The sequence below is a fragment of the Onychostruthus taczanowskii genome, unplaced genomic scaffold (assembly GCF_017590055.1).
Source record: "Onychostruthus taczanowskii isolate IOZ18803 unplaced genomic scaffold, ASM1759005v1 scaffold14, whole genome shotgun sequence".
Lineage (NCBI taxonomy): Eukaryota > Metazoa > Chordata > Aves > Passeriformes > Passeridae > Onychostruthus > Onychostruthus taczanowskii.
Genome location: NW_024498573.1, coordinates 2,072,925 through 2,091,770, shown reverse-complemented (window position 1 = coordinate 2,091,770; position 18,846 = coordinate 2,072,925). Strand labels below are relative to the sequence as shown.

General features: G+C 54.5%; 1 protein-coding gene across 1 annotated transcript in view; it reads right to left on the bottom strand.

Annotated features, from left to right (window-relative positions):
• SH3PXD2B (SH3 and PX domains 2B) overlaps window positions 1-18,846 on the bottom strand; it is a 66,121-nt gene that overhangs the window by 5,544 nt on the left and 41,731 nt on the right. Inside the window, exons 6-10 of the mRNA XM_041398017.1 lie at window positions 13,181-13,206; window positions 6,116-6,250; window positions 4,656-4,760; window positions 2,675-2,792; window positions 1,345-1,571 (exon numbers count right to left, since the gene is read on the bottom strand). Of these exons, the coding sequence (XP_041253951.1) occupies window positions 1,345-1,571; window positions 2,675-2,792; window positions 4,656-4,760; window positions 6,116-6,250; window positions 13,181-13,206 (611 nt within the window). The remainder of the gene's footprint in view (window positions 1-1,344; window positions 1,572-2,674; window positions 2,793-4,655; window positions 4,761-6,115; window positions 6,251-13,180; window positions 13,207-18,846) is intronic.

Genomic DNA, 18,846 nt, shown 5'->3' with positions numbered 1-18,846 from the left:
TCTGGCTTTTGAGCATGTGTTTAGAAAAGACAAGTGAGAGACAGAACAGAAAGGCAAGGACTAAACCTGTCCCAGGGAAAAGAACCTGAAGGAGGAGCCCATCAGCCCAGAATCCATCATCCCAGAACCCATCAGCCCAGAACCCATCAGCCCAGAACCCTGAGAGGCACAGGTCCCCCAGGTCTCAAGGGTATCTCAGCTTTCAGGTTCTCCTGGGAAATGCAGCTGAGGTGACCATGTGAAATTACTTTGGCATTGCAGGACTGACCCAGAGGACCTGGACTGTAGAGGAGTTATGATCACAGAATCCCAGAATCATGGAATTTGAAAAGACCTCAAAGCCCATCTCATTCCACCTCCTGTCATTTCCTTTCATTATCCCAGGTGTCTCCAAGCCCTGTCCAACCTGGCCTTGGGCACTGCCAGGGATCCAGGGGCAGCCACAGCTGCTCTGGGCACTCTGTGCTAGGGCCTGCCCACCCTCACAGGGAACAATTCCTTCCCAATATCCCTCTAAACTCACTCTCTGTCAGTGTGAAGCCCTTCTCCCTTGTCCTCTAAAACATCATCTCAATCTTTCTGGCAGGCTCCCTTTAGGTGCCCCACTTTCTGAGAGGAGAACATCTCCAGCTGACCCTGGAGCCTGGGGGGGGATCCCCAGCCTGGGAGGGGATCCCCATCCCATGTGCTGACCCTCAGCAGGTCCCTGGGCAGCGCTGTCCCTGTGCCCCCTGCATGTGCCATGATCCCCCCTGACCCCACTGCAGAACCCACAGGCCCTGCCAGGCTCTGTCAGCTCACAACCTCTTATTGTGCTCAAAATCTGTGGGGAAGACTCTGTTTGGAGCCCACCTGAGGCTGTGTTTGAGCCCACTCAAGGCTGTGTTTCAGCCCACCTGAGGCTCTGTTTCAGCCCACCTGAGGCTCTGTTTGAGCCCACTCAAGGCTGTGTTTGAGCCCACCCAAGGCTGTGTTTGGAGCCCACCTGAAGCCATGTTTGGAGCTCACTTAAGGCTGTGTTTGAGCCCACCTGAGGCCGTGTTTGGAGCCCACCTGAGGCTGTGTTTGAGCCCACTCAAGGCTGTGTTTGAGCCCACCCAAGGCTGTGTTTGGAGCACGCTCAAGGCTGTGTTTGAGCCCACCTGAGGCTGTGTTTGGAGCCCACCTGAAGTCATGTTTGAGCCCACCCAAGGCTGTGTTTGGAGCCCACTCAAGGCTGTGTTTGGAGCCCACCTGAGGCTCTGTTTGGAGCCCACTTAAGGCTGTGTTTGAGCCCACCCAAGGCTGTGTTTGGAGCCCACCCAAGGCTGTGTTTGGAGCCCACCTGCCCTGCCCAGCACTCACTGCGGCGGATGTCGGCGCTGGGCAGGGGCCGGCTCTCCAGCCTGCTGTCCCTCTGTCCCCCCAGCCCGTCCTTGTCCCTGCTGGCCAGCAGCTGCTGCCTGGAGATGCCATCCAGATCCAGGGCACTGGAATGAGCCGAGGAGCCCGAGCCCAGCTTTGGTGGGAACACATCTCCATTCCCCTTCCTGAGGTAGGAGGCAGGGGCCCAGCCCTCCTGGCCCTGGTACCTGTGGGGGCAAGGACAGCAGGGTCACTGCACAGAGCCCCTGGGACACGCCAGGGACCTGAGCCCAGAGCTCAGCACACACCTTGGCTGAAGGCACTGCCAGCTCTGGGCAACAGGAGCTCGCCAGGTTCTCCATGGCACCAGCAGAGCCCCCTCATGGCTAATGCTCCCACAGCAGCTGGCCCCAGCCAGAGCCAAAGGCTGGGAATGCTGGGAATGCTGTGAATGTGTGTTTTCACCTCAGCAATGGCACCAGTTCAGGAGTGAAGAGCTCTGGCAGGGAAAGCAGAGGGAAAAACAAGAGGGCTGCTGCTGGGATTGATGTACCTGGTCTTTGGAGAGAGCACAAGCCCTCTCCCTGCTGGCAGCCTGGATCCCTTCCCTACTCTAAATCCATTTAGGAGAGAAACCAGCCCCGTGACCTGATTGAAAAACCACATCCATGTGCCCCTGCCATGCCAGACCCTCTCTCCTGGCTGGGCTGCAGCCACCTCGTTCAGATGGCACCAGCTACTGAGCCTGTAATTGCCTTTGGAGCTCCTGTGGCAGCTCTCCTGTGCCTCAAACGTCAGTGGATGTGTTTCTGGGGCTGTGCTGCTGCCAGGAGCACAGGTTCAGTGTGAGGTTATGAAAATTGCAGCGTGTGCTCCCACCCTGAGCAAGCCCGGCCGTTTGCTCAACCACAGAGAAGAGAAAATGAGCTTCCAGCACAAAACAAGCCCCAGCTGAGGATGGGCTGGAGCCTTTGGCTCAGCACACCCTGCACTCAGCAGAGCTGGCCCAGACCTGGCCATTCCCTGCAGGAGCCTCCAAGAGAGCCAGGGGATGCAGCCTGCCCTGGGACATTCCTGGGTTTTCCCATCAGCAGGATGTGACACCCCACTAAACACACCCCACTCTCACACCTTGGCACTGCAGGAGGACACAGCCACCTCCCAGCACAGGAAAGCTGGGCAGTTCAAAGATTTTCAACCAAAACTGTGCTTGAACATCAAATCTGTCAGGATGGAGAGGAAAGAGTTCTGGAACTCTGCCCTCCCCAGCTCACAGACTTGCCTTGGGGCTGGTACCCCACAGCCCCAGCTGCAGTGCCTGGGACAGTACCTGATTTTCCACCAGCCCTCCAGGTTCTTCTGGATCACCACCACCACGGCCCCTCTGTCCAGGTTCATCTCATCCTGGTCTCTTGCAGTGTAGGGATAAATCACCGTGTACTTCTCCTCTGTTGGAAAGAAAGAGCAGCTTCACTGAGGAGCTGTTTGATGGAAACCTCGCCTCAGCTGACAAATGGCTATGAACTTCTTGATACAAATGATAATTCTTGTAATTTAGGTGCAAACACAGAGATACATGACCATTCAAAGGGAAATGACAGTGAAATGTATTTGGAAATGTAAATTTTGGTGAGCTGCTCTGGCCCAAGAAGTTCTCTAAAACAGTTTCTCCTCTCCCTTAAAGACTTTTCACAACTCATCACAGAAGCTCTTCCATGCATCCACTTCAGCTCAAATTTCATTCTCAGAGTTTTTAAAGAGGAACTGTCCTCTGTAAGAGGACAGAAATCCCACAGGCATGAGGGGGTAACCCCATGCACACAGAGGTGCACTCAAACTGCTCCAGAGCAGCAGATCTGCAGGAACGTCACAATTTAACCCCCAGGACACTGGTCAAAGCCATGTGGGAAGCCTGATGTCCTGTCCACCAGAACAAGGGAGTTTAAGCAGGAATATGGATGTTCTTCCCTTCAGGAAGAAGGAGAAACATCCTAAAAGCCATGCAGCCATGTCAGACAAATGGGTCCATCCATCCTCCCCTCTCCCTCAGCTTCCTCTCTGGAAGAAACACAGGGAAATAAGTGCCTGTGCTTAAGCAGTGCCTTTCCAACATGGTGAAGGCCATTTGAGGAAAAATCTGCCTCCAAAATTCACCCCTCTGGACATCCCTACATCCACACCATGCAGGTTTCCTGGATTTGTCTTCTGGGAGTGGCATGGCCCTGGAAGGGTCTGATTTCCCACCCCTTTCATGCAGAGGAGACCAAGCAGGGAATGTCCTGTCACATCCAGCAGGACCTTCTCCTCCTGACCCCACCTTGAGGCACCAGCCCAGGTTACTGCAGGAACTAAGGCAGCAGCTGCAAGAATTCTGCACCTGTGTGCTGGGGGAAAGCAGGAGCTGCAGTTTCTGAGCCCAAACCAAGACGTGAGAAGGAAGAGCTGAGAGAGGAGAGGGATGTGCACAGGAGGGAAGGCTGAGGAGCAGGGGTGGCACGCTCTGAGGGCTGACACATGCACAGCAAACCAACATGCACAAAAAGCTCCAAGCACAACACAGGGGCAGCCAAGAAAGTCTCTGTGTGGTCCACCTTGACCCCATCCAGTGGTGTACAAGTCCCCAAGAGTCCGACGGCGGCCAAGGTGCCTGGGCAGGGACCAGTATCTCCACGGCACTGGGAACAGCACGGTGGGGAAGCAGGAGAAGGACAAGAGAGGACGTAAGGAGGTGGCACTTCAGGTCCAGGAGGAGACAGGGCTGGCACAGAGAGTGGTACAGAGACTCTGCTCACCTGGAGCCCCCCCCAGGCTGAGCCCCCCTCCATCTCCAGCTGCCCAGAGCAGGGGCTGAGCCAGCTACTGCTCTGCCTTGGGCACACGGAGGCACTGGGAAGAGTGTGTTATCCAGGGGCACTTGGGATTTGCTCCAAGGACAGGCTGGAACCTTGCCTTCCCCACACTGTGTGCTCTTTGTTCTCTGCACATGCATTGTCCAAGGACCTGGGCTTTGCTCCTCCTCCAGGGCAGGTAAAACAGCTCCCTGGGCTGAAAGGAGGCACTGGGGTGAGCATTCCTGGGAGGTGGCACCTCTGTGGAGGAGCAGAAAGGCCAGTGGATTCACCAGCAGTGTCCAGCTGCCCCAGTCCTGCTGCAGCACTGGGCAGGCAGAACCAGTCCAGGGGATTTTTCTCTTTTCCCAGGTTTGTTCCTGGGTTTTGTCTCCCCCAGGCTCGTGCCCTGCCCCCCTCAGGGAGGTGATGCAGTGCCTCCAGTAGAGGAAGCTGGGGCAGATGCCTCCAGCAGCTTCTTACCTTCATCAGGCTGCATTGAGAACTCATCCTGGACTCCATCCTGGGCCTCCAGGCAGGTGGCTGGCACCCAGCCCTGCTCCTCCAACGTGCTCACGAACCACCAGCCTGAGGAGAAAACAGCAGGAGGCTCAGCCAAGGGCTCGCACCAGCCAAAAACTCCCTCCCTCCCTCCAAACCACGTGCCTGGGGGGCTGTGACCCCTTTCTTGCATCTCTAAGGGAAGCAGAGGTGACTCCAAAGCAACAGAGCCAAGCACAGGAGAACTGCAGCTGAGCAACATCTAAAAGTACAATTCCCTCCCCAGGAAAACCAGGAGAGGCTCTGAGAGCTGAATGGCTCCAGCCACTGCATTTGCTTTCGGTTTTTTCTGCCCCTTCATGGTTCATTTTCCCCCAGTGTGGGTCAGCAAGCCCAGGATAATTAGCAGAGATGAATATCCTGCGTGTGAATCGATAGCTGAGTCCTGCTGCGCTCGCCTTCTCCACATTTGTGGAAACAGCAGAACTGAAAAGCCACGAGCAAATGCAGGATTTAAAGCATCAGCTCTCCCAGTGGAAGCCCAGCCAGCTCCAGAGAGGCCACAAGCAATTCTGGGCCCCCCTGTGTGTCCAATCAAAACCAATGCTTGCTGCTCGTTATTAAAAGCACAATTTGTGTCTTTAGGGGGGAAAAATAAAGACTGAGTATTACCCTCAGAACTCTCCCAGTGAGCCATTTAGAAAGACAACCAGATTGTCAGGGAGGGAATCAGCTACCTGCATGGGAGGGACAAGCAGGCTGACCTTTGATAAATAAATGATTTTCCACAGCTTTTGAGCTGGCTGAGCTAATCGTTTCATTTGCTCCAGGGTTGCTTTTATTTCTCTCGTACTCAAACAGAGCTGCTGGTGCAACTGATCCTCTGGCAACCAGCTCTCCAGAGCTGTTAAAATCTATTTTCATTTAACTCCCCCCAACAAGCAACTCCTGTAAGCTTCAGGGAATACATTCTCCACAAGCTGGGTCCATGACAAGGCTCAGTCCCTTTGCAGAGGTTAAGAGCGAGTTCAAGTTTTGAAGCAAGCGAAGAGCTCGGCTGCTGCCCACAGGAACTGGGAATGCACCAAGGGGGCTTTCATGGCCACCACGAGAATGTCCCCCTCTGTCACTCACTAAACCCAGCCTGCCAAGCCCAGGGATGGCTTTTGTCCTCAGGACACATCAGCCAAGTTTTGAAGCACCAAGCAGCAGAGAGTGACGAAGGGGGATGATGCCAGGCGCTCGGCACGGGGGGAAATCAGCCCTGAGAGAGCCCTGCAGCCTCGTCCACACTCACAGACCAGAGCTGCCTCCTGCACACCCCACCTCAGCTCACCATGCCCGTGGCATGCCAGGGGGCTGCTCTGCTTAAGAGAACACTGCCAGCCCTGTGCTGCTCCTGTGCAGCCCCAGAACCCTGTGCAGAGCCCGGCTCCCTGTACCTGATTCGTTCTTCTCAATGATATCCACCACCTGGCCCACGCACAGGCTGATCTCCGAGCTCTCCTGCTTCTGGTAGTCGGCCACCACGACATACTGCTCCAGCACCAGGGGCTCAGCCGAGGCACAGTCAGCTCCTGCACAGGGAGGGGGACAAAACCGACCCGTGTGCCAGGTCAGCACTGCCCCCAGGGCACGGCCACCGCCACCCAGCAACTCCGGGACACCCCGGGGACCCCAGCGTGACAGGGGTGAGCCAGAGGTTTGGGCAGAGTGAGGGGGACAGAGATCAAACCAGCAGCCAGGTGAGGTGGGGACAGCCAGGTGAGACCTGCTGCTGCCCACCAGAGCCATCCAAGCAACCTCCACCAGCCACCACCAGCACAGGAGCTCACAGCAGCCTGGACTGCCTGGGGTTTTGGGGACCCTCCTGTGCACATCGGCTGCCCCAAAACACAGAGCCTGCAGTGGGTTCTGCTGGGCTGAGGAGCCCCCAGACCCCGCTGGGAGGGGTTTGTAGGACAGGGCAGATCCCCTGGAGGTGTTTGTGGGACCGGGCAACATCCCCTGAGGTGTCTGTGGGATGGGGCAGCATCCCCTGAGGTGTCTGTGGGATGGGGCAGCATCCCCTGAGTGTCTGTGGGATGGGGCAGCATCCCCTGAGTGTCTGTGGGATGGGGCAGCATCCTCCCAGCCCCGCTGTGCTCAGCCCCTCTGTCTGCTCTGCTCCCTGCCCAGCTGCACATCCCGCTCTCCTGGCAAAAAAAAAGTGGAAAAAAACACCCCGAGGAGGGGCAGAGGGGGCAGAACCCAGCGGGAAGGAAGCGCTCCGGTGGCCAAGAGGAGAGCCGGGAGCTGCCGGGGAACGGAGCTGGACCGGCGGCAGGTGGCACTGCGGGACAAGCCGGGATAACGCGGGACAACCGGGACAACTGCGGGATAACCGGGACACCGGGAGAACCGCGGGACAACCGGGACACCGGGATAACCATGGGATAACCGGGACACCGGGAGCACTGTGGGATAATCGGGACACTGGGAGAACTGCGGGATAACCGGGACACCGGGAGAACCGCGGGACAACCGGGACACCGGAATAACCATGGGATAACCGGGACACCGGGATAACCATGGGATAACCGAGACACCGGGAGCACTGTGGGATAACCGGGACACTGGGAGAACTTCTGGATCACCGGGACACTGGGAGCATTGTGGGATCACTGGGACACCGGGAGAACTTCTGGATCACCGGAACCAACTGTGGGATAACCGGGATAGCGGGAGAACCATGGGATAACTGGGACACGGGGAGAACTGCGAGACAAACAGGACAAACATGGGATAACTGGGACATTGGGAGAACTGTGAGATAACCGGGACATGAGATAACCATGGGATAACTGGCACACCGGGAGCACTGTAGGATCACCAGGAGCACTGTAGGATCACCGGGAGCACTGCAGGATCAATGGGAGCACAGTGGGATAATTAGGACACCGGGAGCACTGCAGGATCACCGGGACACCGGGAGCACTGCAGGATCACCGGGAGCACTGCAGGATCGCCGGTAGCACTGCAGGATCACCGGGAGCACTGCAGGATCACCGGGACACCGGGAGCACTGCAATAGGGCCGGGACACGGGGATGCTCCACACATCCCGGACCCTCGGGACACCGGGAGGGACACTGCCAGCCCCGCTGTCACCGCAGGGGAGCGGGGCCAGCCCGGTGCCCGGTTTGTGCTTCGCAGCACGTTCTCCTCCAGGGCAGAGCTCTGGATCCCCCGGGCAGCCTGAGGCACAACCCCCCACCACATCTGCCACCACCCCACAAACTGAGTGTCCCCCACACAGAGCACAGCTCCCCTTTCCCACTTTCCAGGGAGCCCATGGAGCACCAGGGCTTGGCAGGACACTGCCAGTGCCCCGTGTCCAGCTGGGCATTCCCTGCTCACACCCCCCCATGAACCAGGCACGGGGCACTCAGAGCACCACTGCACCTCCCTCTCTGCCTCCAAAAACCTCCCAGAAGCAAAAAAACTCTCAAAAAAAAAAATCCTTCTCCAGGATTCCCCTGCACTGGGATAAGAAAAGGTAAAGGAACAGGCAAGGATCATGGCACAGTTTTTACAGCCCCTGATGGGATGAAGTGCAGTGAGCCCCAGGAGCAAAGGGAAGGGGGAGGCCACCAGGACAGTGACAGGGAAGGAATGATTGTGCCATTTGTGAAAAAAACCAAAACTTTAGAAAGGGATTGTTCGGGGTGTCAGGATCTGCTGCTGTACCTGGAGCCCCTGCTGGACCCAGAATTGTGTTTCCTAGCAGACACAGGAACTTCTCTTCTGAGCTGAATTTTATGCCAAACGGGGAACAATTGTTCAAATGTTCTTTTGCTAAGGGGGAAAGATGAGCAGGTGCATTTTATTCAAATGCTATTGGAGAATGTGTGTGTGAGGTCATGGGAGGCCCTGGTACGGGTGACTTGAGGTCATTTGGGGTTCCTTGGGGTCATTTGGGGTTCCTTGAGGTCACTGGAATCCCTGAGAGGTGTTGTTTTAGTTCGTTTGGGATTACTAGAGGTCACTGGAGTATTTTTTAATTGATCCAGGGGTTATTTGAGGTCATTTGAGGCCCTGATTGGGGTTACTTGAGGTCACAGGGGCTACTTGAGGTCATTAGAGTATTTTTTAATTGATCTTTTGAATTGATCTCTAATGCCCCAGAGATTTGGACTCCTCAACAGGAAGAAAAGGATGGGAGGCCTTGGCTATCAGGAGCCATCTACAAGGATTACTGGGCTAATGTGAACTCTCATTGTCTACTTTATTCCCTGTATTTACTTGCCACACCTGGTGCAGAGACCAGGAAAAGTCAGGAAGGGGTGTTTCAAATGTTCCAGGTTGTTAAAAAGTAGAATTTGTAAAGACAAATTGAGAGATAAGAGGAGGGATTGAGAGGAAAGGTGTGTGCCAAGGTTCCATCCTCATCCTGAAGGACAAGATCTAGCAGGTCCTCAGGACTCTCAGGATGTTCTGCTGCCTCCTGGAGAAGTTCTCCTGTTCACAAGGTCACAACCTCTCCCAGCTGCTTCTGAGAACGTCAGACCACAACCAAGATTTAAATGAACCACGTGTCTGCAGGGCAGTGCTATTTAAAGGAAGAGAAGGAAATTGTCTGTGGCCATAAACAGCACTCTGCAGAGCTCCAGGTGAGCTGGCCAAGTGCAGAGGCTCTGCTCCTGCTCAGGAAAGCTTCCTCCACACCAAAACCCAAAGGTGGGGCAGCAGACAGAGTTAAAAATAACCCTCCAAAGTGAATGGTGGATGCTGGGACTATCTCTTCTAGCAGCTCAATTAAAGGTTTGTGCTTAAAGGGATCTGAGGATCTACCCAGCCCCTGAGAGAAGAATAACAACTGCAGGAAGAGATAAGTACTCCCCTTTCTGCCTCCCTCCTGTAATTACACCCGTGCCTCTGAGGCTATTTGGAGTTTCAGCAGCCAATTCTGGATCCTCCAATGTACCCATTAAACCAGCAAGAGAAGTGGTAAACCGAGCTTGGAGGAAGAGGTGGGCGTTAATTTTGGGAGCATTTCACCTGGCCTAATCATCCCCAGCCACAAAAACACACCCTGGAGCGAGCACAGCATCCTGAGCACGGCCAGACCTGGCTCCTCAAAATAGCACCAGTGTAAAGCTGCCCAGGGAGGTGGGAGACAGCACCAAAGCTCTGAGCTGGGGAGGGGAGGAGGGGGTTTGCAGGCATCCTCAGCTGGGACAGTGACACAAATGTGGCCTAGAGAAGGGGAATCCATCGAGTCAAGGGACCACTGAGGCCTGGGGCTGGGCTTGCAGAAGTGATGCTTGCCCTGGATGCAGGAGAGGCACTCAGCACATCCCAGAGCCCACCCCAGGGCTGCTCAGAGCAGTGACCTCACCCTCAGCCAGCCCAAAAATCCTCGCAGGTTTTGTTTGGCCAGAAACTTGGCCTTGACCCAAGGGTTGAGATGTACAAACCCAGCAGGAGATCTCACAGATATGGGGTTGCTTGTGACTTTTTCCTTTCCTTTCCTTTCCTTTCCTTTCCTTTCCTTTCCTTTCCTTTCCTTTCCTTTCCTTTCCTTTCCTTTCCTTTCCTTTCCTTTCCTTTCCTTTCCTTTCCTTTCCTTTTTTCACTTTGCAAGTGCCAAAAGTGACAGATCTTGGCCATTGGTGCTGCCAGAGGGACACAAAGAGCTCAGCACTGAGTTAGGGGCACAGGTATTTGAGTTTGAAGGCTGTTGTACACTCCAGCCTTTGTCCAATGCATCTCCCAGAAATGTCATTCTTTGGATAAAGTCCCTTCCTGCTCTGCCTGTGTGGCTCAGACCCAGAGCTCTCAGGACAGCTCTTCTCCCAGCCCTGAGGGGTTTGGGATGATCAGTGCTGCAAGGGGATGGACCTTCCTCCTGCTCTCACTGAAGGCTCTGCTGAATTCTTTGCAAACCCTCTCATTTCTCCAGGGATTCTTCCAGAATGTGGAAAACAATCACATGGAAATACCATCCACCAGAGGGGTTTCAGACAGCTCCCCTGTGGCTGCTGTGTTTTCACTGCCTCTCCTCAGACCAAACTCTGCAGTCTGGGGTCTCCCTGCCACTGCAGGGACATTCCTCAGCACAGCAAAAGGGACGTGGGCACACAAGAAAGCAGCTAAAATCAACCTGACAAAGGGGCATTTGAGGTCTCTGCCAGCCTCTTTGGGCAGCTCCACCCAAATATAAACTCTGGAGGCAGTTCCAGGCTCGCCTGCACCAACCCATGGCTCTCCATCTGTGCTTTCTGTGCAACTGTGAGAGGCAGAGAGAACAGAAACGCTCCCACAGTCAGGGGATTGATGGGATGACTGCTTTTAGACAAACCTAGATCAGTGGCCAAGGCAGAGCCCCAAAGTCTGGGGATAATCCACCCCCTGCAAGCTGTGCAGAGCCCACGCCTCAGGCTCAGCCAGGTGGGATTACAAATGCTGGGGAAAAAAGCTAAGCAAAGAAAGCAGGTTTTATTTCCAGTGCTCACACACACCGGGCCCTCCTCGAAACTCCAAATGTCCTCTGGGTCTCGTGGTCACCACAGGAGCAGCACTTTAACCCACTCTGCATCCCAGTGTTTGCTCAAATCCCATTTCCAAACCCTCAGAGCTCTTTCCAACACTACTCAAGAGCAGTTCACCCCCTCTCTAGCAATTGGGAAATTGCTTTTTGGACAATCCTCGTGATTTTTGTTTGTTAGCAGCTGTTGGATGACCCTTCCTCAGGGACATCTGGATTGATGGAGTATTTTTTGTGCCTTGTTCTCAAAAATCTCAAAGCAGGCCTGGCCCAAGACCCAATGAACCACCAGGGATTTCCTCAAGGTATAGAAGGAGTTGGGCTGACAGCTGCTCAACCAAATTCTGTTTCTGCTGCCAGGAAATGCAAGACAGTGAGATGAATCTCTGAACATGTCTGGCACGAGGCATCAACCCAGTGTAAGGTTACTGAGAGCAAACACCTTTCCCTGGTGGGAAAGAACAGCACATCCTGCCCTGCCAGAGCAGGCTCTGCCTTGGGTGTTATCCAAACTCTTCCTTCTCAGTGGAGAACTCCTGCTTCTCTAACAGGCAGCATCCTTAAATTGAATTTTACCCTCATTGAACTGAGTTATGCACCAGAAATTTTCTTCCCTAGAGAGGCCTCCCCTTCTCTTGTCCCCAGCACTTCAGAACAGAGCCAAGCCGTGCTTGCAAATGGCTCATGGGAGTTTAAAATGCCCATCCCAATGTCCTGCTTGGGCAGAGAGCAGTCAGAGATTGAGCAGAAAATGCTGTCCAAATGTTTTAACAGGTTAAAACCCTGTGAATCCCACAGGAGAGCACTCAGCCCATGAGAACAGATCAAAACCAGGAGCCACCAACAACACCAGAGCTTCCCACCTGCATCCTACCACCAGCCTCAGTGTCCACTGGGACACCATCAGCTCCTGAGGAGGGACGACCTGCAGCTCCACTGGAAAAGGAACTGGAGTCTCTGAGTCCCTCCTGTGCCTCTCCTCCCTCCTGCAAGAGGAGCCCACTCACCCACAAGTGAGTTTGCTCACACAGGTGATGGCAGTGCCAGTTCTCTGGCCAAAATCCTCTCCACCACTGATTTCAGCAGGATCTCCATGCAGCCAAAGCTCAGGCCTTCCTTCCCAAAGAATTTCACATCATTTTTAAACCTTCTGCAGCTGCAGGAGCTGAAAGGTGCCTCCTTAACCCACGGATTAAAGGCTCTTCCACTCCTCTCTCCTGCTCTTTTTGGGAAGCTCAAATAACCCTAAACCACACCAACAAGGGGGTCTTTCAGAGATGTCCCCCTCTCTTGAGGAGCAAGGCTAGAGCATCCCAGACCAAACCACCTTCCCAAGGCTCCCAGCTGAGAGAAGTTCTCTCTTCTCATGGTGAAGGAGAACATCCTGCTGCACTGGGTGACTTTCATGCCCACACTGCCCCCCAGGCAGCTCAGACATTCCTCTGCACTCCTGAAATATTTCACTGCCACCCCTGCAGACCTTCAGCAGGAGCTGGGGCACGTCCCCTGCCCCTGGAGCTGCACCAAGAGCCAAGCCCCAGCCCCTGTGCCACCACCCCGTGTCCACCAGCCACCACAGACAGCCACAGGGGACGTGACAGCTTCTGGCAAAGGTGACAAGCTTCTTGCCCCCCCCAGCTGAGCAGGTGTCCCCCCAAAAGGCAGAGCAGAGCAAGGGCAGGAGCAGCTGTTAGTACCTCTCTGCAGGAAAGAGGCCGTTCTCTGGATAATCCCTGATGAGGAACAAAAGGATGGGAGACAAGGCATGAGGCAGGGAGGGCATGGCCTGGGGGGTCCAGCAGTGCTTCCAGCACCTCCAGGGCAGTGCTGAGAGCTGTGGGCATCTGACCCACCTTGGGGAGCACCACAGAGGCTCGGGGGATATGGGATGGGGGACTGGGACCTTGCCCCACAGCAGGAGCTGGCCTGGGGTGGGAGGAGGAGTTGGTGTAAGCAGCAGAGAGGAAAGGAGTCCTTACCAGACCTCTTCTTTCCAATGGGCTCCCTGAAAAAGAGAAGGAAGAGTGTCAGCAGAGCGAGGGGACAGTTGGGGTGTTGACCAAGTGACAAACCCACCCTCACAGTGCTGGCTCTGTTGGGGCCACTCAACCAGCCATTGTCCCCATGGGCAGCACCCACCTGCAAACAGCCCCTGCCCCCCTCCTTTCATTTCATAATTTAATGTTTTGCCCTCCCCAGGCTGAGCCTGGCTGCTGACCTGGCCTTGCAACTTCCACCGGGGCACTGGGTACCACCTCGGGCACTCATCCACGGGAGTATCAATAAAATGAAATAAAATGCAGCCAAGATGGAGTGGAAACAAACAGGACCTTGTTACAGAAACTGGAGCCTGGTGAGTTCAGAGACCACAGACTGTGCAGAGACCTGAACAGAACGTCCCAGGTGCAGACATCAGCAGGGGAATCTGGGACAGAGCATCCCAAGGATTTCTCAGCAGAGGCAGCGTTGCAGAGCTAAATCAGAGTTAATTAATAATCCCCATCAAAATTGCCCCAGTTCAGAGGTACCACAGGGAAGGGAGGCAAAGCAAGGCCAGATGAGCAGGGTGGAGATCAGCAGGTGGGAATGGCACCCTGGTGCTGATGGGAATAACTGGAATTTCTGCCCTGCCTTCTGCTAAAGCCATCACTGTAACTCATCCCCTGCTTCCCTTCCCTGGCTGCTCCCTCTGACTGAGGGGGCAAGGAAGGAGCTGCAATTCCACTTTGCTGCTGGGATGTTCCTGGCAGGGACACAAAGAGCTGCAGGTCTGAAGAGCAGCAGCCCTGGCCCAAGCACCTCAGAGGGGACAGGAGCTCAGACAAGACAGGAAACAGCAATAAACTCCTGGCAGCATCTCCTCCTCCTCCTCCTCCTCAGATCCCTGTGGAGCAGAGAAGGGCAGAGCAGAGCTCACGTGCTCCCTGGAAACTCATGGCTCCAGCAGAAGGGAAGGAAAAACCACTCTGCCTTCCACTGTAAATCTCACTGAGCTGCAGCCCCCCAGCAGCCACAGCCCAGCTGCGACAGGGGGACACCAACCAGCCCCACAGAGGTGGAAAAAGCCAGGAATGCTTCTCCAGCTGCTTCCCAGAACGCTGAAGGCAAAGGTTGCTGTGTGACTGGAGCCTCACTTAGAGCTCTGAGCCAACACCACAGCCTCAGTGGGCTCAGCTCAGTGTCCTTCAAGAACCTCATAATCCCCTGAAAGGAAACTCTGACACATGGAGAACTCTTAGCACATTCAATAATCCCCATGCCACGTTTGTTTTAGGAAAAGAGAGTCAGGTTTCTCAAGCATCTTCTCGAGGCAGCATCCCTGAGGATCCAGGGATGGGAAGGAGTGAGATGGGGAGCACAGAGGTTGAGCAAAGTGAGCAGACTTTAAAAATAAATTAAGAACAAAATACAAAGAGGCTGCTTTTCCACAACCTGTAAGACAACTGTTAAACTACTCACTGCAGGATGCTGGGGACACTGAAATTCTTCATGGACTTACAGGGTCATAATTCAGGCATGAAATGTTAATTAAAAGTCATTAATTATAAAGCCAGGTCTAAAGAAGAGTTGTTACAAGCTGGCTTGAGTTTATAAACTTTTTCCTGAGGTGCATTTGGGCCAGGCAGGTCCCAGAGCTGCAGGGAGGTGGCCCTGAGGTTGTCACACAGAAAAACCCACCTTGCAGCGGGACTCACAGGAGAAAATTGTCCCTAAATGTGGCTTTGGGGACTTCAGCACTGGCCCTGCTGCCACAGGGTGGAATAGGTGAAGGACTGGAAACCCAACAGAAGGAAAACAACTGCAGCTGCTGCAAACCCACACAGCAGCCACATCAAACAGGACGGATCTGAGGTCAGCATTCCAAGAAAACATCTCCCTCATATAAAAAAAACCCCAAAAAAACCTCTCTCTTGTAAAAAAAAGTCCTGCTGTAACACAGTAATGCCATCAAAATAGCTGTCAGGAGGGGCTTCACCTCCTAAGCATTCAGCAAGCTCGGAGATGTTTGCAGGATTCCTGGAGGCGAGGAAGGGGGCACAAGAGAGCCCTTGTCTGGGAGAAGTGATGTTTAGCAAATGCCCCAGCAGCACTGAAAGGAGCCCCTGTCCCCACACTCCAGGGCCACTGCAGAGCTGGCCAAGCTGAGCCCTCAGGCTCAGAACCTGCCCTGGCAGCTCAGGAAAGCCAGTGCTCTGTCCAGGGAGTGGCACAAAGCAGGGCTCTGCAGAAATGTGGTATTTCTGTCTGCTGGCATCCAGCACAGCCAGCTCTCAGCAGAAAGGGAAGGAGGAGGCTGATCTGGAGCTGGGATCCAGCCTGAGCTCCTGGTGAACGTGCACGTGGGGATCAGCAGAAATGCAAAACAAACAACTTTGTGTACAGGCTGTGATCTGTGTGGAGAGCAGGAGATGACCCCAGAGCTACAAGCCAGCAAGAATCCTTATCCAAACCAACTCATGGGTCTCTGGTCCACCAGCAAAAGCTCCTGGAGTGGCTTCCTGCAGTCCCTCCATCCTAGAGCAGGGACAAAGCTCAAAGCAACAGCTTTCATAAGTGTTTTATACATGATGGGCTGCTCAGCCCCCCAAAAAATCCAGTGAAAGATGATTTTCATTGAAGGGGTTTCTCATGGCCAGGGGTGCATCCCATCCCCAGGTGTGGGAACAGCACCACGACAGCCCCTTCCCCACCACACCCCCCTTGTAAGTGTGGGCAGGGAATAAATAACTGCTTGGTGAGATTAATAACCAGTTAGTCATTAATAATAATAATTTATTAATAACTATTAGGGCCTTGCTTCTCTACAGGGTTAACCTGGGCTCCCTCATGTCCCAGAGCTGAAATTCAGCTGCAGGAGAGAGCAGCTGAATGCCTTGACTCAGCAGTGGCTCCGTGCCCAGCCCCTCAGACTTCCCCAGCCTTGTTCCAGCACCTCTGCTGTGGTTAAAACCAGCTCTGAGCTGCAGAGGGCTGGCTGGGAGTGAGGGGGTGCCCACAGCAACCCCCCACCTCAGCATCCTGTGCTGGTCAGACCTGCTGAGACGTGGGGAGCAGGAATTTGATGACTTCTGTTCTTTGAAGCTGCAGGGCTTCCATCCAACACCGAGGAGAAAAATCCCACATCCCCCAGACTGCTAACTTTCCAGAGGTTTCTTTTTCCATAACTATTTCTCTTCTCCTCCTTCCCTCTTCACGAATTCCTCTGGATTCAGCCTCACGCTGGGCAGCCCTAGGAGTTGGAAGCAGGGGGGTAATTCCAGTCCAGAGCTGGCTGGACAGGGATGCACATCACAAAAGCCACCAGCTGTCACTGCCAGGAGAAGCCCTGCCACCTCCCCCAGCTCTCCTGTTTGATGTGGTCTCTCCAGGACACAGGAAAGCTGGGGATGAGGAAAGAGGGGATGGAGGGAGGGCTTCACCTCCCTCTTCCACCCACCAAATGCTGGAGACTCAACTCCCCTCCTGGCTGTGACATCCTGCCCAGCTGGGAGAAGTGGTGGAAGGAGGAGGAATAAAGTCAGAGTTTGACCCTTTTCCTCTCCCTGGGACAGGCTGGGGCTTGGAGAGCAGGGCTGAGGACTGCTCATGTTGCTCAGCACTGGGCTGCTGAAGGGAGCAGGAAAAGCTGGAGAGCCCTGGCCTGGGGAGAGCTCCAGCTCTTGGGAAAACAACACCACAGGGGCCTGGAGAGAAACGCTTGGGCTGTCCAACCTCCTCTTTCCATTCCCAAACACTGCCAGAACCAAGGGCTGAATTCACCCTTTGCAGTTAAACCAGAGCTCCAAGAACTCCAGTTAAACCAGAATTCCATGAAGTGCAGTTAAAGCAGAGCTCCACAAACTGCAGTTAAACCAGAATTCCATGACTTACAGCTAAACCAGAGCTCCATGAATTTCAGTTAAACAAGAATTCCACAAACTGCAGTTAAACCAGAATTCCATGAACTGCAGTTAAACCAGAATTCCAAGGAGTGCAGGTAAAGCAGAATTGCATGAACTGCAGCTCAAGCAGAGCCCCTGGCAGGGTCTGACACCCTGGGGTGCAGTGAGTTGGGTGCCCCCAGACAGAACAAGCACAGGATGGATCCAACAGCATTTACAGTCCCCTTCACTGCCACCAGCTGCCACCCTCGTGGGCAGGGGTGAGCAGAGGTGTCAGCCAGGGAAGCCAAGGGAAGGCACAGGGAGCAGGAAGGTTCCTGTGAGAGTGGATGACCAGTCCTTTTCCCCTCCCTCATTCCCACCTTTCAGCCACCCAGCATAAAAATATTTTCCTTTTTTTTTTTTTTTTTTCCTTTCTCCCACTCTGCTCATGGCCTGGCTCCCTTTCAAATTCCCAGAGCAGAGTATTTGTGAGCTGGATGAAGGATGACATCCGGCCCAACCCCAGACACGCCATCACGTCTGATCCAGCCCAGCCGTCTATCACGGCTCCCATCTCCTTAGTGCTGAGCTGGCAGCACTCCAGGCCTTGGGAATGGGCTCCCAGTCCCTCCAGAGGAGACAGTCAAGGACTTGGATTAATTAGCATTTTGAATTGTAGCTAATAAATACCCCTCTGGCATTTGGAATGGGATGGGGGACACAATGGGGATGTCCTTGAGATGCTGCTGTAGGGTTTGGCTGCTGCAGGCAAAGGGACAAGGGACACCCATGGAGATCTGTGTGCTGCAAGCTTGGATCTCCTCTTGGAGAGGAGGAGAAAGGGAAGCAGCACAATCCCCATGGAGAGGGGCAGGCAGGGAAGCAGCACAATCCCCATGGAGAGGGGCAGGCAGGGAAGCAGCCATTCCCCATGGAGAGAAGGAGAAAAGGGAAGCAGCACAATCCCCATGGAGAGGGGCAGGCAGGGAAGCAGCACGACCACCACTGGATTCAGCATCACCTGCTTGCCCTGCAGTGGTCAAAACTCACAAACTCACAGAATTCTGCACCCAGGACCCTGTGGATTGTCCCAACACAAAAACATGTTTGGGATTGGGCTCCAGGCAGTCCCCTGTGTCTCAGACCCAAAGCAGGGAGTGACAGGGGACTGGCACTGATGGCTGCAAGGACACAGGGCTGGGAGCTGCAGCTGCCAGCACAACAGCTCACAGGGCTGCCCCACTCAGCACCCAAAGGTCTCCCCACACACCTGAATGCTCTGCCCACCCTGCCTCATTTCTGTCTCAGCCTAAAAAACAAAACAAAGGTGAGGAGAGCGGGTGTGAGGCTGAAGCTGCCCTTCCATCCCCTGTGCTGAAGGTCCCTCACTGCAGGCAGGTCCAGGACCTGACTCCTGCTGCAGAGCAGCTCCTCCTCCTCATGCAGGGCTCCAAGATCCCTGCACAGACAGTGCCCCACATTCCAAAACAGCCCCACCCTCTGACACCCCCACCTCTGATGTCCTTGTAAGCTCATCTTGTCCTGGTGTCCCTTGCTTGCCCCTGAGCTGAGCCTTCCTTGAGGGACGACCTCCCCTGAGGGATAACCTTCCCTAAAGGATGACCTTCCCTAAATGAAGACCTTCCCTAAAGGATGACCTTCCCTAAATGATGACCTCCCCTGAGGGATGACCCATGGAGCAGCAGGTTAAGTGGTGAGCAATAGCTGGGCAGGACAGATGAGAGCATCAGAGACAGCAAGCAATTAGTTAATGGGCTCTG